Here is a 25,466-nt window from a genome sequence, read left to right on the forward strand (position 1 = left end):
TTCTCTGCCCCTTTTAAATCTATGGAACATAGAACAGTGCAGCCCAGGAACAAGCCCTTCGGCCCAAAATGTCTGTGATGAACATGATGTCAAGTTAATTTCCTCTGCCTGCATGTGATCCACATCCTTCCATTCCCTGCACCTCCCCAAAAGCCTCTTAAACGCGACCATTGTATCTGCTCCCACCACCACGTCTGGTAGCGTGTTCCAAGCACACACCACGCTTTGTATAGAAAGAAACTTCCCCACGCATCTCCTTTAAACTTTCCCCATCTGACCTTAACGAGGGAGGCCCGGTGGTGCAGTGTTAGAGCTGCTGCCATGCAGTGTCAGAGACCCGGGTTCAATCCTGACTACGGGTGCTGTTTTAACAGAGTTTGTATGTTCTCCCTGTGACCGCGTGGGTTTTCTCCAGGTGCCCTGGTTTCCTCCCACACTCCAAAGACGTGCAGATTTGTAGGTTAATTGACTTTGCTAAGTTGTGAAATTGCCCCTAGAGTGTGTGTAGGTTTGTGTACAGGGTGATCGCTGGTCGGCATGGGCTTGATGGGTCGATCGGCCTGTTCCCACACTGTATCTCGAAACTAAACTAAAATCTCATTTGATTTCTTATTAACCAACTGCAAAACCTTTTGTTTTGAAACATTAAGACCAAAGTATCGTTGGACAGAATAAAAGACTATATTATAGGCACCACACTGTCTGTGTGAAGTACAAAAATCAAATATACCTTCCAACAAAGGAGTACTTTGAAAATTGGTTGGAAACACCAGGTACATTGGAGAATGGAGGAGTTATTGTGTTTTGGTAATGTGCAAATTAATAATTGATTGGTTCTTCATAATGGCTTCTACAGTTAATCAACAATCTATCAGAAACTAAATGTGTGCCCATCTGTGTACAAGGCAACATCATAAATAGACAAATATTTATTGATATTTATTGACGTACAAAAACCTAATGTTCATCAGTTTACCTTTTCAGTCTATTTGAATGAATGGTTCTCCTGAATCTTTATCAATCGCTACTTTCCTTTTATCTCAAATTAATGGGACTCCTCGAATACAACCTTATTTAAAATAAAACACAAAGTGCTGGAGGAACTCAACGGGTCAGGCAGCATCTGTGGAGGGGAATGGACAGGCGACGTTTCGGTCGGGACGCTTCTACAGACTGACCCAGAGGAGGGGCGCAGTGAGAGAGGGTCTCACAGAACTCCCATCCGAGAGGGGAGGAGACCTTCAGCGTAGGCGTACCTTGAAGAGATTTTGCGGTGGAGCATTAAAATGGAGACATAAGGAACTGCAGACGCTAGAATCCTGAGCAAAATACAAAGTGCTGGAGGAATTCAGCAGGTCAGATGTGCATCTGACCCGACCCAAGAGTCCCGACCCCAAACATTGTCTGTCCATTTCCTTTCACAGTTCCTCCAGCATTTTGTGATTTGCTTAATGTATAAAATGTTCTCTCTCGCTACCAGTTGGGCATAGTGCAAGGAATGATTTTAGCAGACACAAGGAACTGCAGATGCTGGTTTATAAAAAGAGACGCAAAGTGCTGGAGGAACTCAACAAGTCAGTATGTTTTGGTTTCCCCAGTTCCTTTGCCTGAACATATAGAACGTAGAACAGTAAAGCACAGGAACAGGCCCTTCAGCCCACACTGTCTGTACTAAACATGATGTCTATAAACTGATCTAATGTGTCTGCATGCGATCCATATCCCTCTATTCACTGCATATCCATTCTAAAGCCCTCTTAAACACCACTCAACATATTTTACCAGAATATTGCCTGAATTAGAAGGGTTCATTTACAGAGAGAACGTTGGATAGACTTAGATTGTTTTCTCTGGATTGTTCGAGGTTGAGGAAAGACACCGAAGATAGACACAAAATGCTGGAGTAACTCAGTGGGTCAGGCAGCAGTATCTCTGGAGAAAAGGAATAGATGACGTTTCGGGTCAAAATCCTTCTTCAGCTTAGTTTAGTTTAGAGATACAACATGGAAACAAGCCCTTTGGGCCACTGAATCCATGCTGACCAACAATCAGCTGTACACTAGTTCTATCCTACATGCTAGCGCCAATTTATAGCAGCCAATTAACCTATAAACCTGCAAGTCTTTGGAATGTGGGAGGAAATGGAAGCACTGAGAGAAACCCCATGTGGTCACAGGGTACTGACAGCAACCGAGGACAGGATCGAACCCGGGCCCCTGATGCTGTGAGGCAACAACTCTACCGCTGCAGCATTGTGCCACCTTTGACTTGATAAAAGCCGTCCGCCGGCTGTTGCTGCTCCTCAGGCCCCGGGTACGGGCCCCAGGCCGCAGGCTCGAGTCTCCCCTGGGCGCCGGTGAGGCTCTGTCCCGGCCCGGGAGACCCGGCCTCCAGTCACCTCCAACCCGGCCGCGCTGCCCCCGGGAGGCAGGGTCGTCCTGACCCCGGCCCTGGCCCTGCCCACCCGTGTTGTACGAGGAGTGGCGGCCGTGGCAGCGCGGCGGGGCGAAGGCAGCGGCCACCGGAGGCCCGCGGTAAGATGGCGGCGCCCACTCCATGGCCAACTCCGCCGCCGCACGCTAACCGGACCGGACCGGACGCTCGCTTCCCTCTCCTTTCCTCGGGAGGAAAAAAGTGAACTCGGAGGCTGGATACAGGATGTCAAGGCTGCTCGGGTACTTTCTGCTGGCAGAGTCATCTCCTGCAACGTCAAATACTGTGGGGCCATGAGGGAGCAAGTCTGGATGGTTTGAATTCCAGCAGATTCAATGAATAACTTTCAGTCCATTTTAAAAGCCATCCACAAAACATTTGTTCTTCACTTAACCGGATTTTACAGAAAATTAATTTGCAGCTTTTAACTTTTTGCCAGCTCTTGATCCAAACATAAGATCTCTTGGTCTAATGTGTAGGAAGGAACTGCGGAGCCCGCAAAAGTCCTGCCACACCAGACCTCCACCACACCACACCTCCCCGCTTGGTCGAGGAGCCGGAGACCGGGTGCCCGAGGAAGGGAGAGGGAAGCGAGGCAGATACATATAGGCCCTCTAGTGTCGGACATTTCCATTCTGGGAAAAAGGTTCTGACTGTCTACCCTATCTATGCCTCTTATAATTTTATTTACTTTTATCAAGTCAAAGGTGGCACAGTGGTGCAGCGGTAGAGTTGTTTCCTCACAGCATCAGAGGCCCGGGTTCGATCCTGCCCTCGGTTGCTGTCTGTACTCTGTGACCACGTGGGGTTTCTCTCAGTGCTTCCATTTCCTCCCACATTCCAAAGACGTGCAGGTTTGTAGGTTAATTGGCTGCTATAAATTGTCGCTAGCATGTAGGATAGAACTAGTGTACTGGTGATCGTTGGTCAGCACAGATTCTGTGGCCCAAAGGGCTTGTTTCCATGTTGTATCTCTAAACGAAAGTAAACTGAAGAAGGGTCTGGACCAGAAACGTCATCTATGCCTTTTCTCCAGAGATACCAATGTAGGTTAATTGGCTGGGTAAATGTAAAAATTGTCCCTAGTGGGTGTAGGATAGTGTTAATGTACGGGGATCGCTGGGCGGCACGGACTTGGTGGGCCGAAAAGGCCTGTTTCCGGCTGTATATATATGATATGATGATGATATGATATATGATACTGTTGCCTGACCCACTGAGTTACTCCAGCATTTTGTGTCTATCTTCGGTGTCTTCCCTCAACCTCGGGCAATCCAGAGAAAACAATCTAAGTCTATCCAACGTTCTCCCTATAGATGAACCCTTCTAATCCAGGCAATATTCTGGTAAAATATGTTGACTGGCTGCAATGAATCAAGTTTCATTCTATCCACTGTCTCTCTTTGCTACGTTCCATCCAAACACCACTCAGAATCATCAATACCTGGAGGGAGAAGGCACTTAGCGGTGAATTCCCTGAGCAAAATATTCCCAAGGGAGAAATGTTTATTGGCGATTCAGTACTTTCAATATTTTCCACATGACTATTCTGATCCTAGTCTCCTTCTACCAGGGCACTAGTTTATGAATTTTTACCTCACTTGCTTTCTGATCAGGGAATCTTATGCCACAGCAAGATGTTGCTAGGATACTTTCCTTTAGAGATACAGCATGGAAACAGGCCCTTCGGCCCACCGGGTCCATGGCGACCGAGCTATAGGGAGAGGTTGGGCAGGCTAGGGTTTTATTCCTTGGAGCGCAGGAGGATGAAGGGTAATATTATGGAGGTGTATAAAATCATGAGGGGAAGAATAGGGTGAAAGTCTTTTACGAGGGTAGGGGAATCAAGAACCAGAGGGTATGGGTTTAAGGTGAGAAGGACAACTTTTTCCCACAGAGGTTGTGGGTATATGGAAAGAGCAGCCAGAGGAGGTAGTTGAGGCAGTTACTGTAACAACATTTAAGAGACACTTAGACAGGCACATGGATAGGAAAGGTTCAGAGGTATTGGCAGCACAGCGACACAGCAGTAGAGGCAGCGTGAAGTGTAGATGGAGTCGATGGAAGGGAGGTTGGTTTGCGTGATGTACTGGGCTGCATCCACAATTCACTGCACAGTGGCGCAGCGGTAGAGTTGCTGCCCTACAGCGCCAGATCCGGGTTCGATCCTGACTACAGGTGCTGTCTGTACGAAATTTGTACATACTCCCTGTGACCCCGTGGGGGTTTTTTCTGTCTTTCTTTGGAATAAACCAGTGTCAGTAGTTCCTTGTTGTTAAATGGATAGGTGACATTTCGCTGTGCGACCCATCTTCAGACCCATGTCTGAATCTGAGCCTGAAGAAGGGCCCCAACCCAAAATGTCACCTATCCATCTTCTCCAGAGATGCTGCCCGATCCACTGAGTTACTCCAGCACTTTTTGTACATGTCTGTGGCTTGGTTGAACTCATGTGTGGTGTAATGTAACTTGGTAGCCAGCAAACAAAGTTTTTCATTGTACCTCAGTATTTGTCATAGTCATACAGTGTGGAAACAGGCTCTTTGGCCCAACTTTCCCCTGCCGACATGACAATAATCAAACAATTACAATACCAATGGCAATTCTTGAAGGTGGAATGATAACTTATTTTAACTTTTATCTTGTCTTCCTCCCCGCACAGGTTGAAGAACTAATTGAGCAGATCCGTGTGATTTTCATCAAGAACCTGCACGAAATCAATTGGATGGATCAGGAAACGAAAACAAAGGCGGAAGCAAAAGTACGAGCTGTCGGTCCATGTAGACTTTCAAAGGGAATTTTTCATTATGCGTTGGAAGGATGGGGATACAGCACGGAAATAGGCCCTTCGACCCACCGAGTACACGCCAACCATCGATCACCCATTCACACGGTTCTATGTTATCCCACTTTCTCATCAACTCCTCTGGCCTCACAATTCACACTTCTTGACTCCATATCTCACCGCCTTTGGTCTGTTTTTCATCTCTGGCCTTTGTCCACCCATCTGACAATCAACCCCCCTCAACTGAATCCACTTATCACTTGCCAGGATTTGTCCTATCTCCACCTCCCCTCCACCTTTCTCCCCCCACCCCCTACTACAATCGTAAACTGCAAGGTTTACTGTAGTTCAACAGTTTATTTTAATCTTCACGCACCAAGTCCCCATCTCTGAGATCGCCAAGAATGATCTGAGCTCTGCTACACAATTCTCCACTTAGTTTCCAATGATACAATCGCAATCTTTACAATCCCCCACACTTTCCTGGCACTCCTTGAACATATTTTCACATTTTCTAGTCTTGTGCATTTTCTAAATATTTAACTGTCTGATATGTTTTCCAAAAATTCATTTGACCTTCAGTAAATACACCTTGGAGCAAAATTTGTCCCAGCAGAGAAATAATTAACTGTGTTACATTCCTCGGGTTTCGTTCATGTTTACAATTCAGTGAGGTTTAACACAAAACTTTTAATTCATCGTCTACAATCAACTCATGACTTAACGTGAAAGGGTAGAAGGCAACTTGCCACATAGGTTGTGATCTTAGAGGTCAAGTCCCAGAGCAAATGCTAATAATGTGAAATAAAAACAGAAAATACTAGATACATCCAAGGAGCCACTGTAGAGAAAGAAGCAGAGAAAATATTTTGGATCAATTTCCTTTCTTCAGAACTGCGAAAAGTTAGCAATGGTACAAGTTTAAAATTGGGTATGGTATGTGGTAAACCCTCGTTAGAACGGACCAATGTGGCAGGGAAATGGTGTCTGTTATTGCTGATTGGCACTTTAACCAAGTAAGGGAATATCATTGTACAAGCAGTAGAAACAAACAACAGTAGTCACTGGTTAATACATAAAAGACACAAAGTGTTGGGAGTAACGCAGCGGGTCAGGCAGCTTCTCTGGAGAACATGGATAGGTAACGTTTCAGGTCGAGACCCTTGTTCAGACTCTCGGTCTGGAACAGGGCCTGGAATCCAGGTGAGTTGACGGTCCTGGCCTGCTGGTGGTCGGGGCAGAGGCGCGGATCGACGGAGTCAATGGTTGCAGCCCGCAGGCGGCCGGAGTGCAGGGAAGGGTCAGCGGTGGCCGTGGCGGCGGCCATGGCGGCGGCAGATGTGGCAGGGAAGCTGCCGTGGACCGGTGGTGACAGCAGTAGGTCCGGCCTGGAAGCGGCGCAAGATGGGGGTGGCGTGGACAGCAGTCGGAAGGTCCGTCCGCTGTAACTAAAATCCGTTATAAAATGGTCGGTTAAAACAAGGGTTTACTGTATTTTAATAAAGAGTTATTTATTGTTAACCCCCAATCTCTATATTTCTAGGCAAAGGCCATCAAGCAGAGAATTGGCTACCCACCAGACATCAAGGACAATGCCAAACTGGATGAAGAATACAAAGACGTATGTAACTGGTTGTTTTTGTTTTAGGAAAATTATTTTGGCAATAAGTTCAGAGTTCCCATCTCATCGCTTAGTGTTATTGGCTATAAATTGGATAAAATATATCCCGTTGGATACACACGGGAAGTACTCATGAGGGAAGTCAGTATCTGTGGAGATTGGTCAGTGTTTCATGGACATGGTGGGACGAGAGGCCTGATTCTGTGCTCAACGATTTGTGCAACATTTTGAGTATCTCCAGCAGAAAGAGAACATAGAACTTGGAAAAGAACGCAAAAGAACAGGCCCAACAGCCTACAATGTATGTGTTGAGCATAATGGCCAAGAAAACTAATCTCTTCTGCCTCCACGTGATCCATCCCCCTCCAATCCCTGCATATTCGTGTGCCTATCTAAAAGCCTTTTAAATGCCACTGTTGTATCTGCCTCCACCACCACATCCGGCAGCTCGTTGCAGGCATGTACCCCATCTCCTGCAAAAATTATGCTCCACACATCTCTATACTAAAACTCTCGTTTGTTTGTTCCTGAACTACAGCCAAAACGGTACACGATAGCGCGACAATTTTAGGCCCACCTTACTCACCGTCATCCCTTTGGTGCTAATGGAAGAAGTTTCATTGAAATCGGTGTTATTTTAAAAGTTATTCACATTTTAAAGTTTAAATTTATCTCCTCGGGAGGGAGGGAGGAGGGAAGGGGGTTGAGGGGGTTGGAGTGGGGGGGGGGAGGGGGGAGAGGGAGGGGGGAGGGGGAGGGGCGGAAGGAGGGGAGGGGGGAGAGAGGATGCTGCACCAATGCAGGTGAGGTTTGGGCCCAACGGGTCCACTTGGTCTAGTCTCCTTTAAGCTTTGCCCCTTTCACTTAAAGGCTATGTCCTATAGTCTTTGAAATTTAATAATAATACATTTTTATTTTTATTTTTTATTTTTTTTTACTTTTGGAAAAAGGCTGCCTATCCTATCTGTGCCTCTCATAATTTTACAGGGTTCTCTCAGGTTTCCCGTCAGCCTCTGACACTCCAGAGGAAATAATTCTAGTCTGTCCAACCTCTCCTTGTAGCTCACACCCTCTGGTCCAGGCGACATTCTGATAAACCTCTTCTGCACCCTGTGAAACAAACAGAACTTATGCAGATGCAGCAACAAGTAAGCTTTGCAGCAGCAATAACGATATGTTTTCTACAGGTGAGATCCTGGGTTTAATGGAATAAAACTTCCTTCGTGCCAAATCTCAACGGCAGGCATAGAAACATAGGAACATAGAAACATAGAAAATAGGTGCAGGCCATTCGGCCCTTCAAGCCAGCACCGCCATTCATTGTGATCATGGCGGATCGGCCCCAATCAATAACCCGTGCCTGCCTTCTCCCCATATCCCTTGATTCCACTAGTCCCTAGAGCTCTATCTAACTCTCTTAAATCCATCCAGTGATTTGGCTTCCACTGCCCTCTGTGGCAGAGAATTCCACAAATTCACAACTCTCTGGGTGAAAAAGTTTTTTCTCACCTCAGTTTTAAATGGCCTCCCCTTTATTCTAAGACTGTGGCCCCTGGTTCTGGACTCGCCCAACATTGGGAACATTTTTCCTGCATCTAGCCTGTCCAGTCCTTTTATAATTTTATATGTTTCTATAAGATCCCCCCTCATCCTAAACTCCAGTGAATACAAGCCTAGTCTTTTCAATCTTTCCTCATATGTCAGTCCCGCCATCCCAGGGATCAATCTCGTGAACCTACGCTGCACTGCCTCAATTACAAGGATGTACTTTCTCAAATTAGAAGACCAAAACTGTACACAATACTCCAGATGTGGTCTTACCAGGGCCCTATACAACTGCAGAAGAACCTCTTTACTCCTATACTGAAATCCTCTTGTTATGAAGGCCAACATGCCATTAGCTTTCTTCACGGCCTGCTGTACCTGCACGCCAACTTTCAGTGACTGGTGTACAAGGACACCCAGGTCTCGCTGCACCTCCCCCTTACCTAACCTAACTCCATTGAGATAATAATCTGCCTCCTTGTTTCTGCCGCCAAAGTGGACAGCTCAAACAGACTGATGGGAAGTGTGGCTGAAGTTACAAAACACCCTGCTAAAATATTGGTGTTGACGTTACAATGGTATTGTGCCAATTAGCCTTCAGGACATGAGATCCAAGAAGTCAATGGGCTTTTCATCAGACTTATCTTATGATCTTGCAAAAGACTCAGGCAATGAGTAGGCTTTGTCTAATGACGCCAATAGACAATAAAAACTTATTTTTAGCTGATCTTAACTCCTTAATGCTTACATAGGTTTTCATTAATTCCTGTAAGCGTTGGATAAACTGATATTACTTGGGATCAGCCAAATGTTCATCAGTTGGAACATGAAAGATTGGATAGACAACGGTGGTAGTTACTGATAAATGGGTTACAATTTTCAATAGTTCAATAGTGCTTTATTTGTCGCATATGCAACTGCACCGTGAAATTCCTTTTGCATATTGCACATGCAGGCGCTGCCCTTTTTGGTGCCATTATCCAAAGTCCAACGTCTGGTCGGCCCGCGCGCGCGAAGTACCGGAGCAGTTCCCGCAAACCGACGTCCCTCGCCTCGCCTCGCCCGGCCATCTTTATGTCCTGGGGGTGCCTCCTGCAGCCGCCCATGTTACCCTCACCCTTCACCCTCCCACAGGGCCTTGCTCCTCGCGCCCGACGTCTCCAGCTCCCTCCCAGTTACACCGTCCTGACGAGCCTTCGGGTGGGCCCCGTCGACCACTGAGCCTTTTGGCTGAGGTCCCGCTGACGGAGGAGTCTTCGGGCGAGGTCCTGCTGACTGATGAACATTCCGGGCAGGTGACACAGCACCTTTTATGTGCAATGGGCTTCCTTCATGAATGTGTGGCCTTGGGGAAAACCTAGACGGATGGATGGAAAATTGCGCTATCACAACCAATCCCCGCTTGGTTGAATTGAATGATACAGAATGGAAAAATGCCCTTCGGCCCACAGAGTCCAAGACAACCATTGATCACCCGTTCGCACTCTTTCTACGTTATCCCAAAAAATGAGTAACTCGGTGGGTCAGGCAGCATCTTTGAAGGACATGGAACGATGACGTGTCGAATCGGGACCCTTCTTCAGAATTTGTGTCCATTTTGGTAAACCAGCAATTGCAGTTCCTTGTCTCAAAGTTATCCCACTTTCTCACCCACTCTGTACACATATGGGGGAATTTACAGAGGGGCAATTAACCTACAAACCCACATGTCTTTGGGATGTGGGAGGGATGCAGAGCACCCGAAGGAAACCCACGCGGTCACAGGGAGAACGTGCAGACACCACAAAGACAGCACCCGAGGTCAGGGTAATGTAGGCATTTATTCACAATGTACTTTCTTTTTCCTTCAGTTGCATTTCATCGTCGACGAATACTTTAGCAACATTCTTCAAAATTTACAGATGGAACAGAAAAAGAATCTGAAAAAACTCAGAGAAAAAGTTGACAAAGAAATGTAAGTGTTCCTTTATTCATTTCTCCGATAGCACCGTTGCACAGCTGGCAGAGCTGCTGCCTCACAAAGCCGGAGACTCTGTTCCACCCTGACTACATGTGGAGCATGTTCTTCCTCTGCTAAATGCTGACATTGCATTTGCCTTCCTTACCACCAATTCAACTTGCAAATTAACACTTTGGACGGCTCAGTGGCGTAGCGGTAGAGTTGCTGCCTCATAGCATCAGAGACCCGGGTTCGATCCTGACTTTGGGTGCTGTCAGTACAGAGTTTGTATGTTCTCCCCGGGACCGCGTGGGTTTTTTCTGGGTGCTCCGGTTTCCTCCCACATTCCAAAGACATGTAGGTTTGTAGGTTAATTGGCTTCTGTAAATTGTAAATCGTTCATAGTGTGTAAGATAGTGCTAGTATACAGGGTGATTGCTGGTCAGTGGGCCAAAGGGCCAGTTTCTACGCTGTATTTCTAAAGTCTAAACCTAGAGATATATTAACATTTATTTTTCCAGGGAATTCCAAGGGCTTTTAATGTGATGGTTCAACAACACAAAATAGAAGCAGTAAATAGAATTTTTTTTAATTTTTTTTAAAAATTGTCCCTAATGTGTAGGATAGTGCTACTGTACGGGGATCGCTAGTTGGCGCGGACACAGTCAGCCGTAGGGCCTGTTCCTGCACTGTATCTCTAAAGTATAAAGTCCAAAGGAACTCCTGCACCAGCATTCCCAACTCCCTTTGCACCTCCAATACCTGATTAGTAGGATGTTTCTAAAAGAGACGAGAGCACATTTAATGAGGTAAATACATGCTATTTTGGAAATCATACTTTGTGTTTATTTTTGTAAACCAGCAATTTCAATTCCTTGCATCACCATCCAGTTAGCTTTAGGTTTATTATTGTCAGGTGTACCGAGGTACAGTCAAAAGCTTTGTTTCGCATGATATCCAATCAGATCAGATATATCATACATGAAAATACGATTAATGTGTATGAAGGAACTGCAGATGCTGGTTTATACCGAAGATAGACACAAAGTTCTGAAGTAACTCAGCGGGTCATGCAGCACCTCTGGAGAAAAAGAATAGGCGATGTTTCGAGTCGGAACCCTTGTCCAGATTCTTCTTCTTTCGTATGTCCACTACAACAATCAAAAGTGTCAATTGGTGCTTCAGAGTACAGTAGTTGACGCTTTGCTGCAAATTTTGCCAGTTCTGTAGAACTACCTAGGGTGGATGACAAGGACGTAAAGCAGCTTCCACCCCTTCTCCAGATTGAGGTGATGAGAGGGGGGGGTGGAATAAACTAATAAACTGGAGGCGAGAAAAGGCTAGAACAAATCAGGGCCGGCAACAGATGACTTCAGGAGTGGTGGAGTGCATAATGGCCCATTGTTGGCTGGGGATGGTGTGATAACAAGGATACAAACAGTAGGATCAACGAGCAGGGGGAGGGATGGAGAGAGGGAGGGGTGAGAATGCAAGAGTTACTTGAAGGAACTAGTAGGATGACTAGGATTGGGAATGGAGGGAGAGAGAGAGAGAGAGAGAGGGAAGGGGAAGGAATGCAGGAGTTACTTGAAATTATGAGTTACTTGAAATACAATCAATAGGTAGAGTGAAGGGGAGGCTACAGAGTGCAGGGTATAGTTCTTAGCATTGTAGTGCATCAGTTCCAGAGACAAAGTCCAAGATGAAGCATGAAGCTCCCTCCTCCAGCTGCGTGGAAGTGATTGCAAGGTGACAGGTTACCACGGAAACCAAGGTGAATGGGAAAAGAATCGGAGTAATTTTTACCCTGGTCTGTTTTACAGGTGGATATCGGGAGCTGCTGTGGTAAACGCCTTCTATTCTGCAAGCAGTAATCAGATCGGTAAAACTCTTCATTCAATATAGACACAAGGAAGTGCAGATATTGGTTTACTGAGACAAGACACAATGTACTGAAGTAACTCAGAGGGTCAGGCAGCAGGATGTGGAAGGCGACATTTCGGGTCGGAGCCCTGCTATCAGTAGAAATGTCTGAAAAAGGGTCCCCAGCTGAAAAGTTTAGTTTATTACTTATTGTCACGTGTACCGAGGAACAGTGAAAAGGTTTTTGTTGCATGCTATCCAGTCAGTGGAAAGACGACACATGATTACAATTAAGCCGTCCACAGTGTACAGATACAGGATAAAGGGAATAACGTTTAGTCCAGTAAAGTCCGATTAAAGACGGTCCGAGGGTCTCCATTGAGGTAGATTGTAGCTCAGGTTCAGGACCGCTCTCTAGTTGGTGATGGGATAGTTCAGTTGCCTGATGACATCTAGGAAGATACTGTCCCTGAATCTGGAGGTACGCATTTTCATTCTTCCGCACTTCTTGCTTGAAGGGTGAGGTATGAATCTGTTTGTATCTAAAATAATGATTTGCCTGATGGGAGAGGGGAGCAGAGGGAATGACCGGGGTGAGACTGGTCCTTGATTATGCTGGTGGCCTTGCCGAGGCAGTGTGAAGTGAAGATGGAGTCGATGGAAAGGAGGTTGGTTTGTGTGATGGTCTGGGCTGCGCCCACATTTATCTGCAGTTTCTTGCAGTCTTGGATGAAGCTGCTGCCAAACCAGGCTGTGATGCATCCCGACTAAATGCTTCTATGCCAGTCCATGTACTGCAGAGATGCTGACTGATTCATTGAGTTACTCCAGCACTTTGTGTCTTTTTTTCTTAATTAAACATTCCAGTTTTAAGAATTAATGTCATATTACTTTCTATTTGGGTTATGTAGTCCAGTGGTGCTTACAAGTGTAACTTAAATCTACCATCTGCCTCTTGGGAGACCGTCAGACTATATTTAATCAGACTTCACTGGACTTTATCCTGCACTAAATGTTATTCCCCTTATCCTGTCACTGTACACTGTGGAAGGCTTAATTGTAATCATGTACAGTCTTTCCGCTGACTGGCTAGCACACGACATAAAAGCTTTCCACTGTACCTGAGTAAAGGTGACGATAATAAACTAAACTAAACAGCCACCTGCTTTGTTATGGATTCCACATAACAAAAACATCAAAGGGTTTTGTTCACAAATTCAAAGGACCATTCAGCAATGGAGACACACTGAACTGTCCGAGTTCTTCAGGAATTTCTCTGAACACTCACATAACAAATCCCATGTGTTACTGCATTGAGGGACAGTGCAGCGGTAGAGTAGCTGCCTGACTGCGCCAGAGACACGGGTTCGATCCTGACTAAAGGGTGCTGTCTGTACGGATTTTGCATGTTCTCCCTGAGACCGCGTGGATATTCTCTGGGAGCTCCGGTTTCCTCCCACACTCCAAAGACGTTTGTAGGTTAATTGGCTTTGGTACAAAATTGTAAATTGTCCCAAGTGTGTAGAATAGTGTTAATGTATGGGGTGATCGCTGGTCAGTGCAGACTCAGTGGGCCGAAGGGCCTGTTTCCGCGCGATATGTCAAAAGTCTAAAGTAAAGTCTAAAGAATATATTACCCGATCATCATTTTTAGAGCTAGCACCACCCTTGAAATCATGGAGCAGATTTTCAGTTTAGTTTATTATTGTCAGGTGTACCGAGGTACAGTGAAAAGCTTTTTTGTTGCGTACTATCCAGACAGGGAAAAGACTACACAAGATTACAATCAACCATCCACAATGCACAGATAAAGGATATAACATTTTGTTCAAGATAAAGGCCAGTACAGTCCAATTATAGATTAAATATAGTGTGAAGGTCGAGATAAAGCGCAACCTTTGATTGAAGCAATTTACAAGAATGATCCCAGGAATGAGTACGTTAACATATGATGACGTTCCACAGCACTGGGCCTCTGTTCACCAGGGTTTAGAAGAATGAGGGGGGATCTCATTGAAACATACAGAATAGTGTAAGGCTTGGATAAGAGTGGATGTGGAGAGGATGTTTCCACTAGTGGGAGAGTCTGGGACGAGTGGTCATAGCCTCAGAATTAAAGGACATTTTTTTAGGAAGGAGATGAGGAGAAATTTCTTTAGTCAGAGAGGGTGGTGAATGTGTGGAATTCTTTGCCACAGAAGGCTGTGGAGGAAAAGTCAGTGGATATATTTAAGGCAGAGATAGATAGATTCTTGATTAGTGCGGGTGTCAGAGGTTATGTGGAGAAGGCAGGAGAATGGGGTTAGGGATCAGCCAAGATTGAATGGCGGAGTAGACTTGATGGGCCAAATGACCTAATTCTACTCCTATTTCTTATGATCTTATGATCTTGTGATCTTATTATTACTTCCATTTACCCTAAATGTTTCCCAATTGATTATTTTATTATCCAGGCTTTGATTGATTTACTCCAGTCATAGAACTCAACAGGGATCTGGTAAACAATGATGTTACCAATAAAAATCTGGAAAAGATTGGATACTTGTGGTTGTTGGCTGGTTTTAATAAAGGATGATCAAATTAGCATTGCTTTACGTCAATTAAACCAAGATTCCCAAACAAAGTTGCGTAAAGAATGAGTTGGGTGTGGTAGATTGGGAAACTATTTTTAGAGATTTAAGAGCAACTCGCAATGGCTAACAGTTAAAGAATTAATGCATATTTTTCAAATATATATCCCTTTGAAGTGCAAAAGAAAAACAACAGGAAAAGTGGACCAACCGACTCTAACATGGAAAGTTGAAGATAGTGTTAGATCAAATAAAAAGTGTTGCCAAAAAGAAATATTTGCCCGAGGGTTGAGAAAATATCTGAATTTAGCAAGGGAAAACCAAAAAATTCCTAAGGATGGGAAAAACAGAATATGTAAGTAATGTAGAAAGAAAAATAAAAGCAATCTGTGAAAACTTCTGTAGATATTACTGGGGAAGTATGAATGGAAGAGAATTGACTCAAATTATTGTAGACACAAGAAGCCTCCTGAAAGAATGGGGAGCCCCATATCTGGGGAAATAAGGTGCTCAAAGGAATTAGCACAACCTCAATACAGCAGGAGAGATTAATGTGACCGAAAGCAAATATATCCCTGCAATGTGATAACCTGGATCTCAATTTTTTAAATGTCATTTCATATGGAAATGACAGTGTAATGATAGTCATCATTGAGTCATTGAGTTGTGGTACATAGATCAGATAGGTCAGTCGTGATAGAATGGCGGAGTAGACTTGATGGGCCGAATGGCCTAATTCTGTTCCTATCACTTACGAACCTATGGACTAAACTAAACTAAACTAAATTGTCGGGAAGGGAAGTCAAGGTAAAAGTTCAACCAAGAATTTAATGAATAACAGAAGTGCACAAGGAGGCATTTACCTTACACCGGTTTCTGCTCTGTACATCCTTAAGTTCTTAAACTTAATCAGTGGAAATAGGTCTTATGACTCAAAGTAGTATGCATCAAAAGAAATCTGCGGCAGCTTGTGACATGCTCATCACATGCGATACCGTTTTGCAGCTAACAAGGGCTTTTCTAAGTGCAGCCACTGTTGCGGTAAGAAAGGTACAAACAGCACGAGTCAGTCAAGAGTGTTTTATTCAGCAGAACAATGAAATTCTTACTTGCAGCAGCACAGTAGTTTTGTGAACATAGTACGCAATAGATAACATAATAAACAAACATAAAATGTTCAATATATCAATAACCCAATATAGTGCAAAAAAATACAAAGCCCAAAGTCCCAGTCTCATGCAACCCAGGCAATGCACAGTCCAGAGATTAGTTAGAGTTTGTATTGTTAAAAAATCCTGATGGGTGTTGGGAAGAAGTTGTTCCTGAAGCTGGACATTGCAGTTTTCAGGCTCCTGTAGCTTCTTCACGATGGCAGGAGCGAAATGAGAGTGTGGCCATGGTGGCATGGGTCTTTGATGATGCTGGCTGCCTTTTTGAGGCAACGCCTCCTGTAGATCCCTTTGATGGTGGGGAGGTCAGTACCCATGATGGACCAGACAGTGTTCACCACATTTTGTAATCTCCTTCGTTCCTGAGCATTCGAGCAGACCGTGATGCAAACAGTCAATCTGCTCTCTACCATACTACCTGTAGAAGTTCAGGAGAGTATTCGTTGACATGCCAAATCTCAATCTTCAAAGGAAGTAGAGGCGTTGATGGAGTTATTGATAAATCAACATTCACTTCTGGTGGGGCACGGCACCTCCTTTTATCCGAACACAATTACAAAATCAAACTTGAATCCCCCTCCCTCCCCCGAAAGTTCACCTGAAAATGTAGCACGTAGGCTGGTGAGGATAAAGGCCTGGATAGAGTGGATGTGGAGAAGTTTTTTCCACCAGTGGGAGAGTCTAGGACCAGAGGCCTTAGCCCCAGAATCAAAGGACGCATCTCAAGAAAGGCGATGAGGAGAAATTTCATTCGTCAGAATCTGTGGAATTCATTGCCACAGAAGGTTGTGGAGGCCAAGTCAATGGATATTTTTAAGGTGGAGATTGATAGATTCTTGATTAGTAAGAATGTCAGGGGTTATGGGGAGAAGGCAAGAGAATGGGGTTGGGAGGGAAAAATAGATCATCCATGATTGAATGGCGGAGTAGACTTGATGGGCTGAATGGCCTAATTCTGCTCCTTGAATTTATGAACTTATGTGGTGGCCAATCTGAACTCATCAGGACTTCTACAGCCGGATTTCCGATCAGAGGTCGAATTTGCCCCTTGCGGCCGGGGCTCTGGAACTCCATCCCGGCCGGAGCCATCAGATCTATTCCAATAGCTGACCTCCAAAGCTGACTTAGCAGGCCACATCTCGTCCCCCCCACGCCGACCTCTGTTGGTCCGGCAAAACGGATAATCCGGCAAGGCTCTGGAAACCAAGGGGGCCGGAAAATCGGTGGTGGACCTGTACAATCGTAAGGAAAATGGCTGTAATGTGTTTAGAATGACTCCAGAAGGTCATGAAAAGCATTCCATGAAAGCAAGTCCTTCTTTCTCTGTAAAACCTATCTTCCGATCCATCTGCTGCGGGTTAATTCAGCAGAGGCTAAATCCAAATCTCCCAATCAGCTCAGCCCTGTGTCATCTGGGAGTGTTTAACCCCATTTTACCTTGATAATGTGCAGAGTTTCTTTATCATTGGAGGGACCAGATTCATTGGGCTCTGGTTCAGCTCAAGAATATGGAAGCAATTAACCTCTTCAGCGGCACTGAAATGGAACACATCCGACTTGCAACCCAATTCCTTCTTTCTGTTGTTTCGTTGCCTCATTATCAGCCTGTTTGCAGTCAACCTTGATGTTCGTCCAAGTACTTCTGAAACTCTAGCTATTGAAATAAGAGGGCAGGGTGGCTTCAGCTTTACATCTCGCCCATTAGATGGCCTGTTGGTATTGGATTGAGAATATAACTGTGGAGAAGGTCTTTGTTTATTGTCACGTGTACCGACGTACAGTGAAAAGCCTTTGTTGCGTGCTAACCAGTCAGTGGAAAGACAATACATGATTACAATCGGGCCATCATGTACAGATACATGATAAAGGGTACAAGATAAAGCCAGTAAAGTCCAATCAAACATAGTCCAAGGGTCTCTAATGTGGTAGATAGTTCAGGACTGCTCTCTAGCTGTTGGCAGGTACGCTTTTTTAGGTGTAGGTTTATTATTGTCACGTGTACCAAGGTACCATGAAAGGTTTTCTTAGCATACTATCCAGTCAAATCAAATATGATTTTACTTTGATACAATCATGTATGGTCTGGTGGTATGACAACTTTAATCTGGACAAAATTACGAGAGTGCACTTGAAATCCCCCTCCCCAAAATTCCCCCCGGGAACGCGGCCCCTAGGCTGGGTGGCAGGGTGAGGCGGCCGATCTCTACCTCATCGGGGCTTCCGTGGCGATCGGCGGGTCGAATTCGCACTCTGCGGCCGAGGCTCGGGAACTCCAGCCCAGGCCAGAGCCGGCAGATCCGTTCCTATAGCCGACACCTGAGGCCGACTTTGCTGGCCGGTATCTCAACCCCTCGGCGGCCTAGGCAGACCGTTCCAGTAGTGCTGGACTCCTCTCGGAGGCCGTGACTTCTATTGGTCCGGCAAATAGATCATCCAGAATGGGTGTCGGAAAACCGGTGCTGGACCTGTTGTATTGGGGAAGAGAATTCCAATCAAGCTCCTCTTTGGAAAACGGATTTGGGAAATACCAGAGGAACATATCCCCTCGACAGCCTCCTTCATGACCCTGGAGAGCTGAGGACATCTCTTTGCCTAGAAGTCACCAGGGAGTGTAAACAGGCTCCGCAACCTCAACGGTTTGCCACGTACAATTTGGCTGCCACTTTCCGCACGGTCATAAAACAATTGATTCATTGGCTGCAAAGTGCTTGGTTTGACTTCAGAACGATGTGAAAAGTACTCTGTAGCCCAAGTCCTTCTTTCTCTGGAAAACATTTTTTCCGATCCATCTGCTGTTTGCTAATTCAGCAGAGGCTAAATCAAAACCAGGAGCCCCCCTAGTCAGCTTAGCCCTGTGTCATCTGGGAGTGCTTAAAACCAATTTACCTTGATAATGTGCAGAGTTTCTTTATCATTTGAGGGGACCCATTCTCTCGGCCCTGCTTCAGCTCAAGAATAGGGAAGGAATTAACCTCTTCATCGGCGCTGAAATCGAGCAGATCTGACTTGAAACCCAGTTCCTTTCCTAAGCACTTACGGCTGCGATCGTCATCAAACGTAAAGTGACAAAGTTGTGGTCACTGATCAAGCAGTGCTGTGGGAATGTCCTGGCAAGCAGGCCCGGCTCGCCCGCCACAGACCGAGGACACTCTCGCCACACGCGGACACAGTACCGAGGATCGCCCGGCTCGCCCGCCACAGACCGAGGACTCTCTCGCCACACGCGGACACAGTACCGAGGATCGCCCGGCTTGCCCGACACAGACCGAGGACTCTCTCGCCACACGCGGACACAGTACCGAGGATCGCCCAGCTCGCCCGCCACAGACCGAGGACACTCTCGCCACACGCGAACACAGTACCGAGGATCGCCCGGCTCGCCCGCCGCAGACCAAGGACACTCTCGCCACACGCGGACACAGTACCGAAGATCGCCCAGCTCGACCACCAAGGACCAAGGACACTCTCGCCGCACGCGGATGGAATACCAAGGATCGCCCGGCTCGCCCGCCGCAGACCGAGGACTCTCTCGCTGGGGACAGAGGACCGAGGATCGCCTGGCTCGACCACCAAGGACCGAGGATCACCCGTCCCTACCGCTGTGGACAGATGACTCTCTCGCTGTGGACAGAGGACCGAGGATCGCCCAGCTCGACCACCAAGGACCAAGGACACTCTCGCCGCGCGTGGACACAGTACCAAGGATCGCCCGGCTCTACCTCCAAGGACTGTGGACGGAGGGACTGCCGGTAGGCCCGGCTCACCCACCGCGCTCCAAAACCGGCCCCGAGCCATCGGCGTCGATAGGGCCCATGCTGCCCAAAAGCAAGGTGGGCCGTCGAGATGATTCCGGTTTCCGCGCCACCAAGTGCGCTACCTGGCGGGGGGCCACCAGGAATGAACTTCGACAGCGCTAGAAATGTGCGACACTTGTGCACTGCCGAGCTGAGGTTTGCTGTACGATTTTACTGGGTTGTGTACAAAAAAAGCATTTCACTGCACCTAGGTACACATGACAATAAAGTCTCATTGAATTGGATTGATGAACATTGAGCCTCGCAGGCTTTCCTGAAGATCTTTATAAATGTCCTGCTACTGGGATGATTCCAGCCAGCACATCCACATTCTTTTGTACAAAGTATGACAATTTTTACAGAAGCCAATTAACCTACAAACCTGTACGTTTTGGAGTGTGGAAGGAGATGGGAGCACCCGGAGAAAGTCACAGAGATAATGTACAAACTCCATACAGACAGCACCCATCAGGATCGAACCCAGGTCTTCGGCGCTGTAAGAGAGCAACTCTGCCGCTGCGCCACCGTACCGCCATGGCTGAATCTGTTTAGATAGCTTGCAAAACAAAACCTCTCACTGTACCTTGGTCACATGACAATAATAAGCCTAAACATAAATTAAAAAACCTAAACATAAATTTAAAAACCTAAACATAAATGCTGTTGATGGTGCTCCAAATATTGATGAGGCCACATTTCAAGTATTGTGTTCAGTTTTCGTCACCCTGTTATAAGAAAGCTGTTATCACGCTGGAAAGGGTGCCGAGAAGATTTACTAGGATGTTGCCAAAACCCGAGGGCCTGAGCTCCAGGGAGGGAGAGGTTGAGCAGGCTCGAACTTTATTCCTTGTAGCGCAGGAGGAGATCTTATACAGGCATAAAAATTCATGAGAGGAATAGATTGGGTAAACACACAGAGCCTTTTACCCAGAATAAGGGAATCGAGAACCAGAGGACATAGGTTTAACGTGAGGGGAGAAAGATTTAATAGGGTCCCGAGGGGCAACTTTTTTACATTAAAAACTTATAGGTGGTAGGTATATGGAACAAGCTGATGGAGGAGGTAGTTGACGAAGATATTATCACAACATTTAACAAATATTTGGATAGGATAGGTTTAGAGGGATGGAAAGGTTGGACCGAAGGGCCTGTTTCCAATCTCTGACTCTATGACTCATTATCTATCCCTTTGGAGTTAACTTTTTAAGGTCATTGATAAAGAACAGGAGTGGAAATGAGGTGGGTCTGTTTCTCAAAAAGGCACCAATCTTTCATACTTACCATTTTAATCATTCCACCACTGGTGACTATGCTGTTAGCAGCCTAGACCCTAACCTTTGGAGTTCCACACTCATCCATCATCAAAACCTTGGTGGCACAGCGGTAGAGCTGCTGCCTCACATTATAAGAGACCCGGGTCCAATCCTGGCCTCGGGTGCTGTCTGTGTGTAGTTTACACATTCTCCCTATGACCGCGTGGGTTTCCTCTGGGTGCTCCAGTTTCCACCCACATCCCAAAGCCGCGTGGGTTTGTAGGATAATTGGCTTCAGTAAATTGTCCCTAGTGTGTAGGATAGAACCAGTGTGCAGGTAATGGCTGGTTGGCGTAGACTTGGTGGGCTAAAGGGCCTGTTTCCACTCTCTATCTCTAAACTAAACTCTAAACTAAACTACTGGATTTTCATAAATCCCTGCCTGGCTCATTAATGTCCTTTGGGAGCTCAATCAGAAATGTTAACTTTATTTCTCTCTCAACAGATGCTGCCTGACCTGCTGTGTCTTTCCAGCATTTTCTGTTTTTATTTCAGATTTCTGCATCTGCTGTTTTTAAAAAATTATTTCCAGTTATAAAAGTGACTAGCCTTGCTGATTCCCAAAAAGAGATCCAAGGTGGATATAAAAATTGAGTCACAATTCTGCAAATGGGATATATCTTAGTGAAGGATGATTATTACAGGTAAACTAAAACCAGGGTGGCGCAGTGGTAGAGTTGATGCCTCACAGCGCCAGGGACCTTGGTTCGATCCTGGCAACGGATTCTATCTGTACGGAGTTTGTACGTTCTCCCCGTGACCTACATGGGTTTTCTCCAGGAGCTCCGGTTTCCTCCCACACTTCAAAGATGTATAGGTTGTAGGTTAATCGGCTTGGTAAAACTGTAACTTGTCCCTAGTATGTGTAGGATAGTGTTAGTGTGCGGGGATCGCTGGTCTGTGCAGACTTGGTGGGCTAAAGGGCCTGTTTCCACACTGTATCTCGAAACTAAACTAAAAAAGCCCAAATTCTTGTAGATTTCTAGAATGGGCAGCATCTTTTATGTAACAGAAAAAAATAACATTAGCAGCTAGGCACAATGGTGTGAACGATGCCATGGTGACTGGGATATGTTAACTCAATTACAGTTCAATTTTACCTAATGGGGCAATTTTACTAGTGTGGGTTCCTTTGATTCCTGGAAATTATCGTGAGCTTAATATATCCCTAGCAATTTCAGATACAGCTGTCAGACTACCGTGACTTCACTAAGCTGGAAGGGATGAGATATGTTTAGAAGGAATTGTAGAGTTACTCATGATGGTGTTCTATAGGACTTTGGTTAGGCTGCTTTTGGAGTATTGCGTGCAGTTTAGCTTAGTTTAATTTAGTTTAGTTTAGAGATACAGTGCAGAAACAGGCCTTTTGGCCCACCAGGTCCACACTGACCAGAGGGTCTTGAGTCCGAGGGTGATGAATCTATGGAATTGATTGCCACAGACAGCAGTGGAGGCCAAGTCATTGGGTATTTTTAAAGCAGAGATTGACAGGGTTTTGGTTAGTACAGGTGTCAAAGATTATGGGGAGGAGAATGAGGTTGAGAGGGAAAGACATCAGCTATGATTACCTGGCGGAGTAGACTTGATGGGCTGAATGGCCTAATTGGTCTTATCAAGACTTGATGGGCTGAATGGCCTAAATGGTCTTATTATGTTTGGTACAAACATAATAAGCTGTACTGTGTTGTACTGTCCTATGCTCTGGCTGATGTAAAAGATTTAGTGGGACTATCTCAGCCTCACTGAATCAGATTATTTGATCGCTACAATATTACAGTTTACGTGATCATACTGTGTGGACGTTTATTATGAATGTGAGTCAGGAGAATTGCTCCCACTCTCTTTTTCTTTTTTTTTTTCTCGTTCTTTCTGCCCTTTCTGACCTCGCATCACTAGAGACCCGGATACGATCCTGACCTCAGGTGCTGTCTGTGTTACGTTTGCACGTCCTCCCTGTGACCGCATGGGTTTCCTCCGGGTGCTCCGGTTTCCTCCTACATCACAAAGAAGTGTGGGTTTGTAGGTTAATTGGCCTCTGCCAGTTGCCCCTAGTGTGGCAGGATGGGGATGGGAATGGGAAATAGTGGTGCCAGCAATGGTGGTGGAGGAAGATGCAATAGTTGGTTTTAAGGGGGTTTAGACAGGCACATGGATATGCAGGGTATGGGGAGATGTGGATCACATGGAGGCAGAGGAGATTAGTTTAACTTGGCATCCTGTATGGTACATGCATTGTAGGCCAAAGGGCCTGTTTCCATACTGTTATTTTCTATGTTTTACAAGAAAGTTGCAATGATATTTTCCAATCGTTGCATCATACAGGTCCTTCGGCTCAGCTTGCCGATGCCGATGCTGACCAAGATGGGCCTTCTATGCTCGTCCCATCTGCCCACGTTTGGGCCCATATCCCTCTAAACCTTTCCGACCCATATACTTTAGTTTAGTTTAGAGATACAGCATGGAAACAGGCCCTGCGGCCAATTGAGTCAACGCCAACCATTGATCACCCATATCTACACACTAGGGACAAGTTATAGATGCCAATAAAACCTACAAACCCTCACGTCTTTGTGGGATATGGGATGAAACCGGAAAACCGGAGCACCCGGAGAAAACCCACGCAGTCCCATGAAGAACGTGCAAGCTCCGTACAGACAGCACCTGAGGTCAGCATTGAACCCAGGTCTCTGGTGCTGTGAGGCAGCAGCTTTACCGCTGTGCCATTGTGCTGCCCCTAAACTGTCCAAACGTCTTTTAATTCAACAATCTGGTTTGTTCTTGTGACAGTTTTCCCGGCTGGTATTCTCCAACCTCCTTTCTTTGGGAAAGGCCAACCAGCTGCATTGAACTTTGGTGGCATTGGCATGGTCATCGGCCATGAAATCACCCACGGGTTCGACGATAACGGTAAGAGATTGGACAAAACGGTAAAAAAATAAGTTAGAGAGAAGATGAGTTTACAGCCTCTGTGAGGCTCTAACTGAATGTCTGTACATTCGATACAGGTCGTAACTTTGACAAAAATGGCAACCTCTTGGACTGGTGGTCTCCGCAATCTGCTTCAAATTTCAAACGCCTCTCGCAGTGCATGGTGTACAAGTACGGGAACTTCACGTGGGATCTGGCAGGTGGACAACATGTACGTTAGCAAAGAGGACAACCTCCCATGTATTACTCTGTGGATGAACCCCTTTTAGCCACAGTGTGTTTCTGGTACATCCACACTGTTTGGTTTTGGTTTACAGATACCATGTGGAAACAAGCCCTTCGTCCCGCCGAGTCCACAACAACAAACCAATGATCACCCATTCACACTAGTTCTATCCTACACACTAGGAACAATTTACAGAAGCCAATTAACCTGCAAACCTGCACGTCTTTGGGATGTGGGGGGAAACCGGAGCACCTTGAGAAGGCCCACATGGTCACAGGGAGAACGTGCAAACTCCACACATCACCTGAGGTCAGGATCAAACTCAGGTCTCCGGCGCTGTAAGGCGGCAATCCTACCGCTGCGCGTTGTGCCGCCCCTAAATCTTGAAGGTGTTCATTTTAGAAGAGCATTTAAATCTAGTGAGCAGATAGTAAGACCTTGAGGTGTTTGAAACATATGAATGGGAGATTTAGGATTATGGTCTTGGTACAGTGACCATCCAACACCTCTGCATTCCCCCTCCCTGTAATGCTTTCAGAAAGCACATGGATATTCAGGAGATGGAGGGGTATGAATCACATGCAGGCAGAGGAGGTAAGATTAATGGCATGATGCTCAGCATGGACATTGTGGGGCGAAGGGCCTGTCCCTGTGCTCTACTGTTCCAAGTTCCATGTTAAGTTGTAGCTATTTGACATCACCTTCCCTCGTTACCAGTGCATTTCACAGTCAGGGTCTGTCCTTGTAGCATCTTCTCTGATCCATTACAGCTTCCTATCTCAGATGCTCACAAGTCATAGGTGCAGAATTTGGCCATTCAACCCGTCGTCTACTCCGCCATTCATTCGCGGCTGATCTACCGTTCCCTCTTAGCCACACTCTCCTGTCTTCTCCCCATAGACAACCTTTGAATGTCTATGTGACGCAAAATCATATTGCTGGGAAATGCTCATAATGGACACATTAGTTTAGTTTAGAGTCACAGCGTGGAAACAGGTGAACAGTGAACCCTGCACACTACCACTATGCTACACACTGAGGACAATTTACAATTTTGCCGAAGCCAATTAACTTACAAACCTGTACGTCTTTGAAGTGTGAGAGGAAACCAGAGAACCCGGAGAAAACCCATGCAGGTCACATGGAGATGGTACAAACTCCATACAGACAGCACTCTTAGTTAGGATGGAACCCGGGTCTCTGGAGCTGGAAAGCAGCAGCTCTACCGCGATACCACTGTGACACCCTCAACCTCAAAAGATGAACAATCCTCGGATTCC

General features: G+C 46.0%; 1 protein-coding gene across 4 annotated transcripts in view; it reads left to right on the forward strand.

Annotated features, from left to right (window-relative positions):
• Nucleotides 1-25,466, forward strand: part of LOC144599524 (neprilysin-like) — a 125,998-nt gene that overhangs the window by 83,070 nt on the left and 17,462 nt on the right. For all 4 annotated transcript variants that reach the window (XM_078410518.1, XM_078410517.1, XM_078410516.1 and 1 more), the window contains exons 14-19: nucleotides 5,096-5,194; nucleotides 6,762-6,839; nucleotides 10,235-10,338; nucleotides 12,147-12,205; nucleotides 23,820-23,939; nucleotides 24,038-24,171. In XM_078410518.1, coding sequence (XP_078266644.1) covers nucleotides 5,096-5,194; nucleotides 6,762-6,839; nucleotides 10,235-10,338; nucleotides 12,147-12,205; nucleotides 23,820-23,939; nucleotides 24,038-24,171 — 594 coding nt within the window. The remainder of the gene's footprint in view (nucleotides 1-5,095; nucleotides 5,195-6,761; nucleotides 6,840-10,234; nucleotides 10,339-12,146; nucleotides 12,206-23,819; nucleotides 23,940-24,037; nucleotides 24,172-25,466) is intronic.

This window comes from Rhinoraja longicauda, chromosome 13 (genome assembly GCF_053455715.1).
Source record: "Rhinoraja longicauda isolate Sanriku21f chromosome 13, sRhiLon1.1, whole genome shotgun sequence".
In the NCBI taxonomy this organism is placed as follows: Eukaryota; Metazoa; Chordata; class Chondrichthyes; order Rajiformes; family Arhynchobatidae; genus Rhinoraja; species Rhinoraja longicauda.